Source organism: Phyllobates terribilis, unplaced genomic scaffold, assembly GCF_046119375.1.
Source record: "Phyllobates terribilis strain yellow unplaced genomic scaffold, ASM4611937v1 Scaffold_5__5_contigs__length_657084704, whole genome shotgun sequence".
NCBI lineage: Eukaryota > Metazoa > Chordata > Amphibia > Anura > Dendrobatidae > Phyllobates > Phyllobates terribilis.
In genome coordinates, this window is record NW_027362765.1 from 386,144,339 (window position 1) to 386,161,137 (window position 16,799).

Sequence of the window (16,799 nt, forward strand, 5' to 3'; positions counted from 1 at the left end):
TGATTGGTCGCGACCGCCGGCCGTGACCAATCAGCGATTTTGGCGCCAAATTTAAACACCGCTCTGCTGCTTGGTCGCGGTTGCTGGCCGCGACTAATCAGCATTATTGGCGCCAAATTTAAACACCGCTCTGCTGATTGGTCGTGGTCAATCAGCATTATTGGGGCCAAATTTAAACCCTGCTCTGCAGATTAGTCGCGACCGCCGGCCATGACCAATCAACGATATTGGCGCGAAATTTAAACACCGCTTTGCTGATTGGTCGCGGTCGCGACTAATCAGTGATTTTGGCGCCAAATTTAAACACGCTCTCCAGTCCTCACTAACACAGTTCGCTGATTGGTCGCGGCCGCAGCCCACGACCAATCACCGATATTGCCGCCAAATTTAAACACCGCTTTGCTAATTGCGCCCGGTCGGCCGCATACATATTCTAGAATACCCGATGCGTTCGAATCGGGCCACCATCTAGTATATATATATATATATATATATATATATATATATATATATATATATATATATATACTAGCTATTGAACCCATTCTACGCCCGGGTGGCGAGCATTTTTATTAGTATATGGTCTCCCATGCTGGTATGTGCTGCCCCCCTCCTGGTATTTGTGCTGCCCCCATCCTGTCCCCACCATCCTTTCCCGGTATGCGTGGCTCCCCTCATCCCCAATCCCGGTATGCGTGGCACCCCTCATCCCCAATCCCGGTATGCATGGCACCCCTCACCCCCCAATCCCGGTATGCGTGGCACCCCTCACCCCCCAATCCTGGTATGCGTGGTACCCCTCACCCCCCAATCCTGTGTGGCCCCCTCATCCATTTCACACTGTACACACATACAAAAAAAAAAAAATAGTTATACTCACCTCTCTTCTCTGTACTCCAGCACTGCAGCGCCCTGCTCTGCCGGAGGCCGGGGGAGGAGTGCAGCGCCGGAGCACAGCGCTGTCTGGTGCCATTTTGCTGAAGACACTGCAAATGTGTCTTTAGTAAAATGGCGCCGGATAGCACTATGCGCACGCGCCGATCCGACACCTCACTCCGCCCCCGGTCTCCAGCCAGAAGAGAGGCGCCGCAGCAACGCTCCTCCCGGTCAGGTAAGTATGTAAGCATGGCGCCGGAAATCGCGGTATGCGTTCAGTGTCTACGCATACCGCGATCTCCGGCGCCATACATTCCTATCACCTGTAAAGGCTGGATGCCTGCTTCTGTCTGGAGTCAGACTGCGCGTCACGCATGCGCAGTCTATCGAGGCTTCAGACAGAGGGACGCATCCCCGGTTATATTATAGATAAGGCGGATTGGGAACCATAATATAGTGTACAAGGGACTGCGGGGGCCATTATACAGGATATAGGGAGTTGTAGGGACCATCATACTGGTTATAGGGAACTGTGGGGGCCATCATATTGGATATAGGGAGCTGTGGGGGCCATCATATCAAATATAGGGAGCTGTGAGGACCATTATACAGTGTATAGGGAGCTGTGGGGGCCATTATACAGTGCATAGGGAGCTGTGGAGAACATCATACAGAGCGTAGGGAGCTGTGGGGACCATCATAGCGGTATAAGGAGCTGTGGTGATCATCTTACAAAGTGTAGGGAGCTGTGGGGACCATCATATAATACATAGAGAGCTGTGAGGACCATCATACAGTCTATAGGAAGCTGTGGGACAACCTTGCAGTGCATAGGGAGCTATGGGGACCATCATACAGTGTATAGGGAGTTGTGGGGACCATCATACAATGTATAGGGAGCTGCGGGAACCATCATACAGTGTGTAGGGAGCTGTGGGGATCAGCATATAGTGTGTAGGGAGCTGTGGGGATCATCATACAGTAAATAGGTAGCTGTGGAGACTATCATACAGTGTATAGGGAGCTGTGGGGACCATCATACAGTGTATAGGGAGCTGCGGGGACCATCATACAGTGTGTAGGGAGATGTGGGGATCATCATATAGTGTGTAGAGAGATGTGGGGACCATCACACAATGCATAGGATGCTGTGGGAGCCATCATACAGTGTGTAGGGAGTTGTGGGGACCATCATACAGTGTGTAGGGAGCAGTGGGGATCATCATATAGTGTGTAGAGAGCTGTGGGAATCATCATATAGTGTGTAAAGAGCTGTGGGGACCATCATACAGTGTGTAGGGAGCTGTGGGGATCATCATATAGTGTGTAGGGAGCTGTGGGGATCATCATACAGTAAATATGTAGCTGTGGGGACCATCATAGAATGTATAGGGAGCTGTGGGGACCATCATAGAGTGTATAGGGAGCTGTGGGGACCATCATACAGTGTATAGGGAGCTGTTGGGACCATCATACAGTGTATAGGGAGCTACGGGGACCATCATACAGCGTATAGGGATCTGCGGGGACCATAATACAGTGTATAGCGAGCTGTGGGGACCATCATACAGTGTGTAGGGAGATGTGGGGATCATCATATAGTGTGTAGAGAGCTGTGGGGACCATCACACAATGCATAGGATGCTGTGGGAGCCATAATACAGTGTGTAGGGAGTTGTGGGGACCATCATACAGTGTGTAGAGAACTGTGGAGACAATCATACCGTGTGTAGGGAGCTGTGGGGATCATCATATAGTGTGTAGAGAGCTGTGGGGACCATCATACAGTGTGTAGGGAGCTGTGGGGATCATCATATAGTGTGTAGGGAGCTGTGGGGATCATCATACAGTAAATAGGTAGCTGTGGGGACCATCATACAGTTTATAGGGAGCTGTGGGGACCATCATACAGTGTATAGGGATCTGCGGGGACCATAATACAATGTATAGGGAGCTGTGGGGACCATCATATAGTATGTAGAGAACTGTGGGGACAATCATACAGTGTGTAGGGACCTGTGGGGATCATCATATAGTGTGTAGAGAGCTGTGGGTCCATCATACAGTGTGTAGGGAGTTGTGGGGATCATCATATAGTGTGTAGGGAGCTGTGGGGATCATCATACAGTAAATAGGTAGCTGTGGGGACCATCATACAGTTTATAGGGAGCTGTGGGGACCATCATACAGTGTATATGGATCTGTGGGGACCATAATACAATGTATAGGGAGCTGTGGGGACCATCATACAGTGTGTAGGGAGATGTGGGGATCATCATATAGTGCGTAGGGATCTGGGGGACCATCATACAGTGCGTAAGGAGCTGTGGGGACCATCATACAGTGTGTAGGGAGCGTTGCAGATCATCATACAGTGTGTAGGGAGCTGTGCAGACCATCATACAGTGTGTAGAGAGCTGTGGTGACCATCTTACAAAGCATAGGGAGCTGTGGGGACCATCTTAAATTGTGTAGGAAGCTGTAATGACTGTCATACAGTGCATAGGGAGCTGTAAGGACCATCATACAGTGTGTTGGGAGCTCTGGAGACCATCATACAAAGTGTAGGGAGCAGGGGGGATCATCATACAGTGTGTAGGGAGCTGTGGGAATATCATACAATCTACAGGGGGCACTCAGGACATTATTTCTTTTAAATAGGAGTATTATTAGTTTTGATTGTGGCTTTGAGGGGAAGGGGCATTGTTACTTAACGGGGATACTCAAGGGTATTTGTTGCTCGGAGTGGACACTTTGGATATTATAACTTTGAAAGGAGCATATCTGGCATGATTACTTGCTAGGTAGCACAGTGGGGGCTTTACTGCTTTCTATGAAACGCTATTATTTTTATAGACCCCCCTCTATCTGGCACACAGTCTTTGTAGCATTAATTGGTGGGGTGGGTAATCATAGTAATGACATAATTTTGAAGTATTGGGGTCACTTTCACGCTGGAAGAGCAGGCAGGTTGGGCATCAATGTGGACGGTGCTAGAAATGTGAGAAGTCAAATGTGCCATTGTTGTAATCTCTGCTGACAAGTCATGGGTGGTAGAAGATGTTATGATGGTCTGGACCAAATGAAAAAGATGAGAAAAGTAAATGACTCCATCAGAAAGAACATCACTATACTGTACTTAATTGTACTTAATTGTAATTAATCTCTGTAATATGGTTGGCAGGACTGGTATCTACCACTACATGGTCACCATATGGTGGTAATATCAGTCTGTTCAATAACGTTTTTCTTTAACTTAGTAACAACTTAATGCATTTAAGTCATGCAGTGGCACGTGTGTGGCAGTATTATTGGTCGTTGTACAGTGTTTGTCATGTAGAGACAATGGTCATATTATAATATTATGTACTCGCTGTGTAGTGGTGATGGTAGAGGGCATTGTATAGCAGTATTATTTTAGCCTTGTATAGTAGTAATTTTGATAATATTGGTCTTTGCATTGTGTATTTTAGGTTAGCAACAGTGGTATACTGTAATTATATATGTATAGATCCTCTTTTAAGTGGCGGGGAGGTTGTATGGGGAAACACCTATTTTGTGGCTTGGGCCCTTGATGTTTTAGGACCCTAGCAACGCCCCTGAGATCAGGTGTTGCGGGAGAGGTTTCAGGTTCAAGTACCACCGGAGTGGTTTCAGGTTCACGTACCACCTGAGCGGTTTCAGGTTCAGGTATCGCTGGCGTGATTTTGGGTTAAGGTACTGCCGAAGCGGTTTCTGGTTCACATACCGCCAGAGCGGTTTCAGGTTCACGTACCGCCCCGAGCGATTTCGAATTCAGGTACCGCCGGAGTGGTTTCAAGATTGTCTCAGACATGAAGAGTACTGGAAAGCAAACTGGTATAGGTACAGGTTTAACTGGATTGGTACAGGGACCTGATAACAAGATAGAAGCTTGCAGACAGGTGGAGGTGCCTTAAGTATTAAGTGCCTCTCAGCTATTGGCTGGGGACACATTAGCAGTGTGCACGCTGTTTCTTTAAGAGACAGGAAGCACACGTGTGCATGCCCTAAGCGTCTTCCAGGGAACCTGTGTGGTGCGTGCAGACCCTGGGACACAGGAGGGAATGCAGGAGATGCAGCAGGACGGCCTGGGTGGTGAGTAAGTCGGCGTCCCTGCCCAGTGGGAGGAGCAGAGGCATGCAGGGATGCTGGTGTAACAAAAAGACAAACATACTATATGAATACATAATAGCTGGGCTTCATAGGTGATCATTAATTGTGCCATATACTACAATATTGAAGTTTTGCCATATATGTTCAAGTCCTTTTGAGCAAAAAATAAGTTCAAACAAAAACATTTAAAAAATTGTAAAAGTTCAAATCACTCTCTTTTCCCCAATCCAAAAATCCACTCAGTTTCTGCTGCAAAAACTCCTTAAAAAAACTCAGTCCTTAGGTGCAAATTCTGAGCGGGAACATCAAATACCCTAATAAGGTGTTGATGAATGGGTTTTCTAAATCAGACATTACATAATGTCTATTATGCCACCTAAAAATAACATTCAAAAATGTAGCTCCCCCCCAACAGAAGAGTCACGCTGTGCTTACCATGAATTTGGTTCACTATTCACTCCGCTAAATAAGCTGTAAGCTCCTGACCAAAGCCTGTATTGGAGCTCACGAGCATAACCTGAAAGAAAACAAAAATTACCAGCATCAGAGTTGTAATTTGGAGGGGTTAGGATTGATTTCCTAAAAGGATACATTTAATGGTGGAGAGGTGGTACTGGGTAGGAGTTGTGTGGTCCTTTTAGCAAGTTTATAGAATTCTCTCAAGATTTCTCAGAGAATAAAATATTGAAAAATAAAAATATCTAAAGGGGTGAGATCATCATTACTCTGAGCATGGGGATTGCTATAGTGTATTAGAACCAGTGATGAGTACCAGCCAGGCAGTGAATTATTGGATAGAAGGGATCCAGCAGAGAATAGTGACCCCTGGTCAGTAGCGCGCACTGGAGATCTCAGATGAGCAGATCCAACTCGTTGCAAATTTTCCAAAAATTTTGGACTGATCCAAAATTTTGGGGGTTCTGCTTGTAAGAATACAGGATAATAGCAACCAGCTAAATTAATATTATGTGATAGGAAGAGGTTAATAAATAATAACAGATTATCCTTTTATCTCCACCTGGTCCTCAGCTCCCTCCCTCCAGTCTTTGGATCTGCTGGTGTTCACTATAATCTCCATTTATTGTGCATTAAGGTCTGGAGAAATTTCAGAGCACAAAAATGTGTAATAAAATAATTTTGGTGCTTTTTTGATCTGGTATAAATTTATTCAGACCGAAACAGGAATATTTGCTTATCTCTAGTGAGCATCTGTAGCGCCCCGAGGGTTCGGTTGCTACAGGGGTATTGCACGTCAACCAGAGGTGTGATATTCCACTCCCGGGTAGGATGGAGTGTGGACCAGGGCTCAGTTAGCTGCACACACACATACACACTCCCCATTTCCGGGGGACAGCTCGACTGTGCTCCCATTTTATTGCAGGCACAACTGACCATGTCCCTGGCTGGAGTGGGGAGGGGAGAGAACCCAGTGATGTAGGAGCAGAAGGGGACGGTTTCTGGAGCATACATTGGGTGCAGGTCACCTGAGCTCAGGCACAGATAAGCAGATAAAAGGTGGCAGCCATTTTAAGTCAGTGGTAGGAGTTGAGTAGTGGAGTGGAGAAAGAGAGAGAGCTGACAGGGAGCCGTGGCTCAGCCTGAGCTCAGCTCCACGAGGCAGGCCTAGAGAGAAGGCCGGGGCCAGAGAGAAGAAGAGGAGAAGGAGACGGAAGGAAGGAGAAGAGACAGAGGAGTGGAAGGGCTCCAGAAACAAGAAGGCAGAAGGGACCCTAAGAGAGCAGAACGGACAGCAACCGTTGCAAACCCCATTATACCGGGTGAAAGGGTCAGGCCGTGGAAAGGTACCGGATCCCTAATTTGGTGGAGGCGAATCTACCCTCAGCCAAGAACCGGAGGTTGTGGCCATTTATTGGTGCGACCCCCCGCTAAACCTGCTAGGAAGGCACCATATAGGATAGCGGGAAGTGAAGGCCAACGCTTACCCGACACGGTCCGCGGTAGCTGGACAGAAGTCAGGACACTGGTGGGGCACGAGAAGCCAGAGAAAGGACAGAAGGGGGTCCTGTGCCATACTCCTGAATGGGGGTTGACCGAGCTCCTCACCTGGTGGACGCAGTGCGGCTCGGGCGGTCCTTGCTGACAGAAGTGACTTGGATAACCACTGTGAGTAAAAGAACCTGGACTGCATCATTGGACTCTGTGTGATTTATGCTGCACCTGCACCATCACCCCCAGCATCCACCTACATTGCCCTGAGGCTACACTCTTCCCGTGGGGAGTTATCCTACCCCTGTGCTGCACACCAACACCAGCCTCAGCGGTCTGCCTTGCAGCGGCGATTATCCCTGACTGCAATCCACTAGTAGTCGGACATTCAAAACACTGATAAATAGACTGCCACAATTTGGTCTGACCACCCTGAGCCACGGGATCGGGTTGCCACTACTACCCCCATCAGCACCATACACTAGAAGGCCCGGTTCCGGGTACCCCACGGCCCAGGGGGCGAGTCACATCCATGTGTGAAATAGCCCCACTTCATTTTGGTACTCGACAGAGATACAGTGTGTTAGTGAGCGGACTGCAAGCTAAAGTCCACGTCTTGACCAAAGTGATAGTGGGGAGAATATGTAGTTGGGTCAGATCAGAAGCAGTGGTATTGGGCTAACATTTATACCGTAGTTCTGCACCACAGAATATGGACCACTTCCAGTCTAGAGTACTGTCTGTATTGAACATGAATAACCCTCTGAAACACCCTGGTTTTAAGAGAGTGACTTGAGACAATGACAGACAGATTTCTAAGCCCTGAATCGCCTGCTGAGACATTTCACAAGTGTAACCTCCATGCACAGTGCATTGACTCTGATGTGTAACCAGCAAACTCTGCGTCTCAAACCTAATTTGTAACCACCAAGCTATATTGTTGGAATAATGCTTATTATAGCATATATTGCTTCAATTACCACTACGTAGCTCCAAACTGTCCTGGATTAAGCGGGACTGTCCCGGCACGTCATGGCTTTTGTTCCGGCTTCTATACTCACCTCTTCTTTCCGACGTCTTCATCGCTCTATAGTTCCTCCTCAGGGGCAGGGCCACATCTCTCTGCTCAGTGCATAAATTAAATTATTCAATGCTTCTCCCTCCTGTGTTCAGATGTCACCAAGACTCGAACTCCCACCTCCATATTCGTAAGCTTTTGCTCTATCAATGAGCCACAGCCCACAATAAAGAAGAATTTAGCTATCTTGACTTCTATTGCAGGCAGTGAAACCAGAATCAGATTATGCATGTCCATAGAGATACATTGTGTATAGCAATGTATTTCCATGTTCCCTGTATACTGAGGTGAAGAGAAATAATTTTTGGTTTCTATAAAAGTAGTAAAAATAATAAAAAGCAATTACAAAAATGTAATTTTTTTCTATGAGTCTCCGAATTATTTGAGCCCACAATCTTAACATTGCAAACAGGAGCTTAAGCTACTGAGCCACAAGCTCTGGTAATAGGGAGAATTTTGTGTATTTGATCTGTATTGCATGCTCTGTGTAACATCCCTGGTGGCGTGCTTGCATGGTTTACCACCTCCCACCATGCAAGACCGCAATCTTACCTATCAGTCCAGGCTGCACACTTTTCTCCAGTGCCTGCTGTTTGCAGGTCTCTTGTCTGATTGCTTAGGGCGGCGGCGCTGTTGCTTTCTGATTCTTATAGTTGCAGTGTGCACACTCCTAATGCATCCCCAGCCTATTGCTGTGCATCACTGGATACTTAAACCCCTTCCACCCAGTAGGAGGTGCCTGAGCAACACTTTCATTCAGTTTGTTCTGTGCAACTGAGTTGCTAGGTCTTGTTCTGTATCTTGTCAGTTTCTGCCACCCTGGGGGCTGTATACCCAGGCCTGTTACCTGTGACTTCTAGTCAGATTCCACCTCCCTGGGGGCTGAGTTCCCAGGCTCGTTCCTGTACTTTTGTTCCTTGTTCAGACCCTGTCTGAACAGTGTCCTAGCCCATTACCTGTTTGTCTGTATGTCTGTACCTTCCCTTTTCCTGCAGTGTCTGAACCTGCACCTAACTCCAACTCGTTGTCTCTGTACTTCTGTTTGTGAGTTTTGTGTCCACTCGCTACTTCATTGCAAGTACCTTGTGTGTATCTGGTTCTGCTCATTCAGTTTCCCTGCCTCCGTATCTACTCCTGTGTTCCAGCTATCTTCTTGTGTTTTCCAGTCTGTTCCATGTGAACAGAGCCCTGTCCTGTCTACCGCATCTGTGGGTTTTGCTCTGCTCTGCTTGTCTACCGCATCTGCGGGTTTTGCTCTGCTCTGCTTGTCTACCGCATCTGCGGGTTTTGCTCTGCTCTGCTTGTCTACCGCATCTGCGAGTTTTGCTCTGCTCTGCTTGTCTACCGCATCTGCGGATTTTGCTCTGCTCTGCTTGCCCACCGCACCTGCGGTTTTGCTCTGCTCTTCTTGTCCACCGCACCTGCGGTTTTGCTCTGTTCTGCTTGTCCACCGCACCTGCGGTTTTGCTCTGCTCTGCTTGTCCACCGCACCTGCGGTTTTGCTCTGCTCTGCTGGTCCACCGCACCTGCAGTTTTGCTCTGCTTGTCCACCGCACCTGCGGTTTTACTCTGCTCTGCTTGCCTACCGCACCTGCGGGTTTCGCTCTGCTCTGCTTGTCTACCGCATCTGCGGCTCTGTTCCTGTATCCTAGTCTGTGCTGGTTCCTATCTTGCCTGAGTTCCTACCTGCCAGTACTCACCTGTCTGCATACCAGCCATGCCTGCCAGTACCCACCTGTCTGCATACCAGCCGTGCCTGCCAGTACCCACCTGTCTGTATGCCAGCCTAATCTGCCTGTTCCTGCATTCCCCGGTGTGGGTCAACAGCTGTGACCAGGGTCTGACCTGGAGTAGCACCTGGTCCCTTTGCTCGGTTCCTCCCTGGTTCACGGAGTCGATTGAGCCGCCGTGCGACCCTGGTCGGACCGGGTTGATACTTAGTCACGCCCCTCCAGGCACTCCTCGGTTCATGGTCCAGTGGGATCACTAATCACGCTCACGCCAGTCTGCCCGGGCGTGTGCGTAACACTCTGACTCCACAAGCAGATTGTACTGGTACATTGTACACAGCAGAGTATTTCTATGTATCTGTATTCTAGAGGGAGAATAAGATTTTTTCATCCTATAAAATTACTAAAAAATAATAATGAAAAACACTTGATAATGAAAAAAATAATGTCATGTTTATTATTTAAAAAAAAAACCTCATTAAAAATTACAAACCAGCCATTAAAATGGACATATTTGTGTCCCTGTAATTGTAATGACCCGCACAACACAGCAATTACATTAGTTACGGGTATCGTAAATGATGCAAAAAATTGCGTCATTGATATTTTTTCGCTATTAAACCCATAAAAGAATTAATAAAACTGTAATGCTAAGGCCGTGTTCACATATAGCGTAAATGCTGCATTCTTTCTTTCTACTGCTTTTTTGCTGCACGCTTTCTGCAGGTGTCCACACAGCGCTATGCAATAACAATCTTTTCTGGTTATTACATGTTTGCTGCGTTCTCCCCTTTATTTGGCGCATTTTTGGTGCAGATATGAAGCAGAGTTTTTAAGGCTTTTTTAATAGTACAGAAAAGATTTGATTCTGCGCTTAAAAATGCAAGTTTTTTTTAGAAGAAGCCTATAGAGAACAAATGCACCAAAACTGCAGAGTTCAGCAACGTCTTTAACTCATAAAGGGAGGAGATTTCATGGAATCACATCCACTTTGCTTGGAAATTTAGACCTTGTTCACATGTTCCATAAATGCTGCGTATTTTCTGCTGCTTTTTTTTGTACAAAAATTCTGATGTGTTTAACTGTCCAAACAAAGTGGATGTGATTTCATGAAAACTGCGCCCACTGTGGTCTAAAGGCCCTTTTGAATTGCGTGGCGTTGGTGCTTTTCTTTTTCTCTCTCGTCTTCTATGTGGAGCTTTTCTGTTCTATAAAAAACACATTAAAAATTCTGCTTCACATTTTCACCAAAAATGCATCAAATAAGGGGGAGAAGATTGTTATTGTAAAGTTTGGTGCAGAAAACAAAAAAACACACTATTTCTGCAGCTTGTGAACACGGTCTTACAGACACAAAAAAGCCAGATGTCGTATAGTGAAATTACATAAAGATGCAAAAGTTCTGGAGACTCCGACTGTGAATGAAGGATCAAAAAATAAATCCACAGGTCCCAACTAGAGATGAGCAGGATGCACCGATGACGTCGCCCTGCCCTGGGTGATCAAAAGCCGCACCGGGGACGCCGGAAGGTTAGAGATTTGCGGCCTCCTGTTAAGCTGCCGAGTAGCACTCACTTTCACATTGGACCAGAGACCCGTGAATTGATCCGCTCATTTCTAATCCCAACTGTCTCTGATACAGCGAACAGTCCCAGATTTGGGTATATGCCCTGGAGTCTCGGGCATCTGCTGAATGTCCCTCAATACCAGCGCCCCTCTGATATCTCCTCCTATGGTAGAAAGAAATAAATGGGCATGGATTGGGGTGTGGTCAGGGGAGTGGCCAAAGTTTGCCCAGAGGAAAGAGAACAAAAGAAGAAGAAGCAAAGATGGCCACCAGCAGCAACTCTGAAGTTCATAGTGCCGAATCTGACTAACCAGAATTAGTAATTCTGGAAATTCAAGGCAAAGATGCTGCTGATAAGAGAAGGTACATGGAAATACACACAGGAGTCTAGACCTGACCCTCTACCAGAAGACTGAAGGTAGAGAAGGATCGAAAAGCACAAAGCACTATCTCCCTCAGTATCGATGATGAACAGATTGTGCATGTATGTAAATGTGAAACTGCAAAAGAAATGTAGGAACAGCTGAAGAAAGTGCATGAAAGGATAAATCTCAGCAATAAGCTATATTTAATGAGAAAGCTATATCACTCTAAGGTAAGTAAGGGCCAAGATATGCAGGATTACATAAGAAATACTCTAGAAATTGTGGAGCGCCTGCGGGGCATTGCAGAAACTCTAAAGGATTTCTTTGTTGCTGCACTACTACTAAGCAGAAAGCTATGACACACTTGTAACTGCACTAGATGCGTGCCCAGATTATGAGCTTACATTGGAATATGTCAGAGGAAAGATTGTAGATGAGTATAAGCGAAAAACAGAAAGTGTAAGCAGCATTGGAGGGAATCCAAAGAAGAATCCACTTAAAAAACCCAAGATCTACCCAAATATAAAAGTCATGTGAAGGAAACACGTAAGTCATACACTTGAGTCTGCAAGAAATCAGGGCACCTGACTGCAGAGTCTGGAAAGCTAGAATGAATCAGCTGAAAAAGCAAAATAATCATCAAAGGGTTAAAAGTGCAATTGCAGAAGAATGACACTTCAAGTACTGAAGCTGTATTAGCTGTTAATGCAAGTTCATCAAAGTATGCATGATGTATAGATTCTGGGGCAACTAGTCATATGACTAATGACAGAAGCTTCTTTTCAAACCTAGACCAAAGTAAGTCAGTGAAAGTGATCTTGGCTAATGGTCAGTATATGAATTCAGAAGGAAAAAAATCAAAGATGAGTTGTACCAGCTAAAATGCAAGGAAAGTGTATACACTGCTATACATGAACAGCACAAGAATTGTATCCATATATATGGCACAGGTGTCTTGCATATAGAGACCCAGAAGCAATAAGAAAGTTAGTTAAAAAATAACTTGCTGATGGTGTTACTGTCGATCTGTGTAATCAGACAATGAAATGTAGTAGCTGTCTTAAACGGAAAATGTCATCAAAATCCTTTCCCAAGAATAGTACTATAAAATCTTAATACACACAGATGTTTGTGCAATTTAATTATTTAAAAATCATGCAAAGTGATTTTCTGTTTTTTCTTTTTCGATTCTGTCTCTCACAATTGAAGTGTATCTATTTTCCCGAATTTAAGTAAAAATGCTTGCGTTTCTGATCATGTATCCGAATGTGCCATATTCGTATTGAATTTAACTTTTAAAATCGGATTTCAAACAAATTCGCTCATCACTAGTACCTACAATAAAAATTACAGACCTCTCCATTATTTGTAGGTAGGAAAACATGCAAAATTGTCAGTGTATCAAATACATATTTTCCCCACTGTATATTCTCTTATATGTGGACGATGTGATTATAGTTCAAGAAGAAACAGAAATTGCAAAGATAACTAAACTTCTGAATCAGCATTTTTAGACTAAAGACCTTGGAAATGTGACATAATATCTATGAATCCAGGTCTAAAGAGAAGATGGAAATTTTCTTCTAAACCAATGTGCAAAATTCAATTAAATTCTGATTCAATTTGGAATCAATATGGAATGTCAGAAGCCAAAGGTATATCAACCCCAATGGAATCATCCTACTTAAAGCTGGAAGATGATCTGTTACCTAAAAATACAGGTTGAGAAATACAGACAGGTTGAGAAATACAGACAGGTTGTGGGGGCACTTCTATACATAGCAACTATGAATCTACCGGATAGTGCAGTAACAATTGGAATTCTTTGCAGATAAGTGGTAAAAAGTGGTAAAAACCCACCAAGAAGACTGGAATGCCATTAAGAGAGTTCTTCGATATTTGAAAGAGGCTGAAGACATAAATTTAAGGATATTTGCAACAGGAGATCTAAAACTCACAGGCTATGTGGATGCATTCTGGGCCGGTGACTTAAGAGATCGTAACAACTGGACAACCGGTTATTTCTTCAAGCTAGGTAGAAAGTTCAATTTTTTGGTCTAGCAGAAAATAGATGTCTGTAGCCTTGTCATCTACAGAAGCAAAGTATGTGTCTGCAGCCCACGCAAGTCAAGAGGTCATTTGCCTGAACTTCTTTCATTGTTTAAATTCTGAAATTACCAAGATTGTGCCCTCATTGAGAGACTGTCACCTCTAAACTAGTTGCCTCATGCTGAAAGTATATCGCTAAGCTTTAATCTTGCTTTGTCCATGCGACTCACTGCGCCATCCATATGTACGGTAGTAAATCTTAGGGCTGTTCATCTAAAAGTGACCAATATACATAGAACAAATTCAGCTTTACACCTGTACATGAAGTATTTGGAGGTTGAATATGGTGAAAGGTAGAACATGTTTGTACGAAGATGCAGTAGTAAAGTCTACACGTGAGGAAGGATGCGTTGTTGAGACATTACTATCAATCAGGTACAGTACATTCTTACCGATGCTCATGAACTGAATTCCGCGCTGGAGAAACTCATTTGTAAGTTGATCTGTAATAGCGAGATAATCCAGAATAACAGGAATGGGCGCCAACCGGGCAAGATTCTGTTCTCCACAGCCAAAAGGCATTTGAACCAAGTTCTGAAGATTTTGTAGGGGAAGACCAACCAAATCTCCTGATAGAAGAGAATAAAGAGTTATAAGTATCTTCTCAAATCTCAGAGAGTGGCTTTTGTATCATTCACACAAAGTCGCAACTTTGGTCCCATTGCAAGTGTTGTAATTACCTACCAACTATGTGCTATGAATAATTGCCGAGCACACTTGCAATTTCAGAACTAACGTATAGTTACAGCAGGGTATATGCTCATTTTTTTTCTATCTTAGGTTGTGTCTATTGACTGGACAGTGTGACCATGCTCTTATACTTTGCACACATACCAACTTATATTTCAGCTCATTTCTTTGGTTTTGCATTAGTCGCTTATGCCCAGTACAAACAATGACAGCACCCCCCCAACTTTTCTGAGTTAGGCATTTTATTTATATGTCTTCCCATGGTTGGTTATCCGTACAGTCGGACCAAGTCCTGCTCTGCCCCCATCTACATTGAGGTGAGCTGACACTAGGTGAGGCTTTAATATTATTGAATAGGACTGTCCCAATTTGGGTACACCTTGTCGTGGTGGGATAGCTTTTTTACTCATTTTTGATCAAAAATAGTGTTTACTAAGTTCCCTAAATTTTTTATACACACTGTTGCTTTTTACTTACTTACAGCAGGGTATATGCTCATTTTGTGTCTATCTTGGGTTTTTTCTACTCTGTGCTACCTATAATTGTCAAGCACACTTGCAATTTTGGAAATCCCATTGAAAAGAATAGAGAGAATGGCTCATGCACAGTCACCTCTCGTCTGGCAGTGTCAAGATTCTCTAGTGACCAGCGATGAAAACTGTGAAAGTACATTATAAAGTTTTCAAAAACTTTTTCCAACTTATCCAAAGGATGCAGATTATTTTATTTTTTATTCTGATTGTTTTTTGTTGAATTATCTTCCCTCTCAGATAGATTTCTAGAAGGTAGAACCTCATTATTCTTTGGACCATGCTGTGTTGATAGATGTGTCAGCAGTGAGGGTAGATGTTCAAACGCTGTTACAATATTATACCGTAATCAAGGAAGCCATTCATTCATTCATTCAGCCTTCATCGACCAAAACTCACCCACGACTGTAATAGATCCTGATGCCGAATCGGGGACTATATCAGGTGGCGGAAATAATTCCAATTTAATATCATTTTGAGATGAATTACCTATGAACAAATAAATGAAGATTTCTTCATGTGTGCTGTTTTCGATAAAAATAAAATGGAGTTTTTGTACTTACAAGTTACAGAAAATATTACAGAAAAGCTTAAACCGTCTTGTAACTAATAATATCCCTAAATATCATTATTTTTTTATCTAAAGAGGGCAGAAAATTTAGAAATGATTCATTACAGGGCTACAAATTCTCACGTTATAGAGGTAAACCATAAATCTCCGGAAAACTACAGTCACCACTAGGGGGAGCTCCGATGTTTACTGTATACAGTTTTTAAATTAGAATTAAAAGGATGTGGACATTGTTGGGAGCATTTTTTTATTTTTACAAAAATGCTTGTATTTGTGGCTAAAAAGCATGTTTCCCAAACATTTGTTTGTTAAAAAGTTTGCTTTATTTGACTTCTATGTATACTAGTACTTAGCCAGTAACACAATGCCATTATTTTACCAACATGACAGATCACTTTTTTTTTGGGCACACAGTAATTTACCATCAGTCATTTGAACATTTCTGTATCATTTTAAATGATTGTTGATTGAAATGGTCATAATATTTTAATTGCAACTGATTTTTTCTTAAGCATATGGCCACCTTGATTCATCCTAAAAAGACATAGTCTAAAGCTGGCAATCCCTTTAATAATAGTAGGAGCATTGAAGGAAAGTGCTATTTTTATATTCATGCCCTGATCTTTAATTATTGCAAATGATAAACGCGCATTTTAGATTTGTTTCTATTACCTTGGAGACAGATGAGATGGCTAGATGTCACTTCTTTCTGTATCCCTTCAGGCTAAGAAAGCAGAAAAAAAGGAATTGTGTGCTTCTATATACTGAAGGTCTAAAAAACAATCTTTCGTCTTCAGTTAAGAAAAAAGCATTATGGGCTTGCTCATAATCCATTGACTTCTATGGAACAGTGTACTGTGGGCATGCTCATGATCTAATAACTTCTATGAGGGAGTGTACTGTGGGCATGCTCACAATCTGATAACTTCTATGAGGGAGTGTACTGTGGGCATGCTCACAATCTGATAACTTCTATGAGGGAGTGTACTGTGGGCATGCTCACAATCTAATAACTTCTATGGGGGACTGTACTGTGGGCATGCTCACAATCTAATAACTTGAATGGTGGAGTGTACTGTTGGCCTGCTCACAATCTAATAGCTTCTATGAAGGACTGTGCTGTGGGCATGCTCACAATCTAATAACTTCTATGAGGGAGTGTACTGTGGGCATGCTCACAATCTAATAACTTCTATGAGAGA

General features: G+C 43.9%; 1 protein-coding gene across 1 annotated transcript in view; it reads right to left on the minus strand.

Annotated features, from left to right (window-relative positions):
• LOC141271585 (ovostatin-like) overlaps positions 1-16,799 on the minus strand; it is a 135,149-nt gene that overhangs the window by 47,969 nt on the left and 70,381 nt on the right. The window contains exons 23-26 of the mRNA XM_073681629.1: positions 16,270-16,321; positions 15,426-15,515; positions 14,199-14,375; positions 5,446-5,527 (exon numbers count right to left, since the gene is read on the minus strand). Coding sequence (XP_073537730.1) covers positions 5,446-5,527; positions 14,199-14,375; positions 15,426-15,515; positions 16,270-16,321 — 401 coding nt within the window. The remainder of the gene's footprint in view (positions 1-5,445; positions 5,528-14,198; positions 14,376-15,425; positions 15,516-16,269; positions 16,322-16,799) is intronic.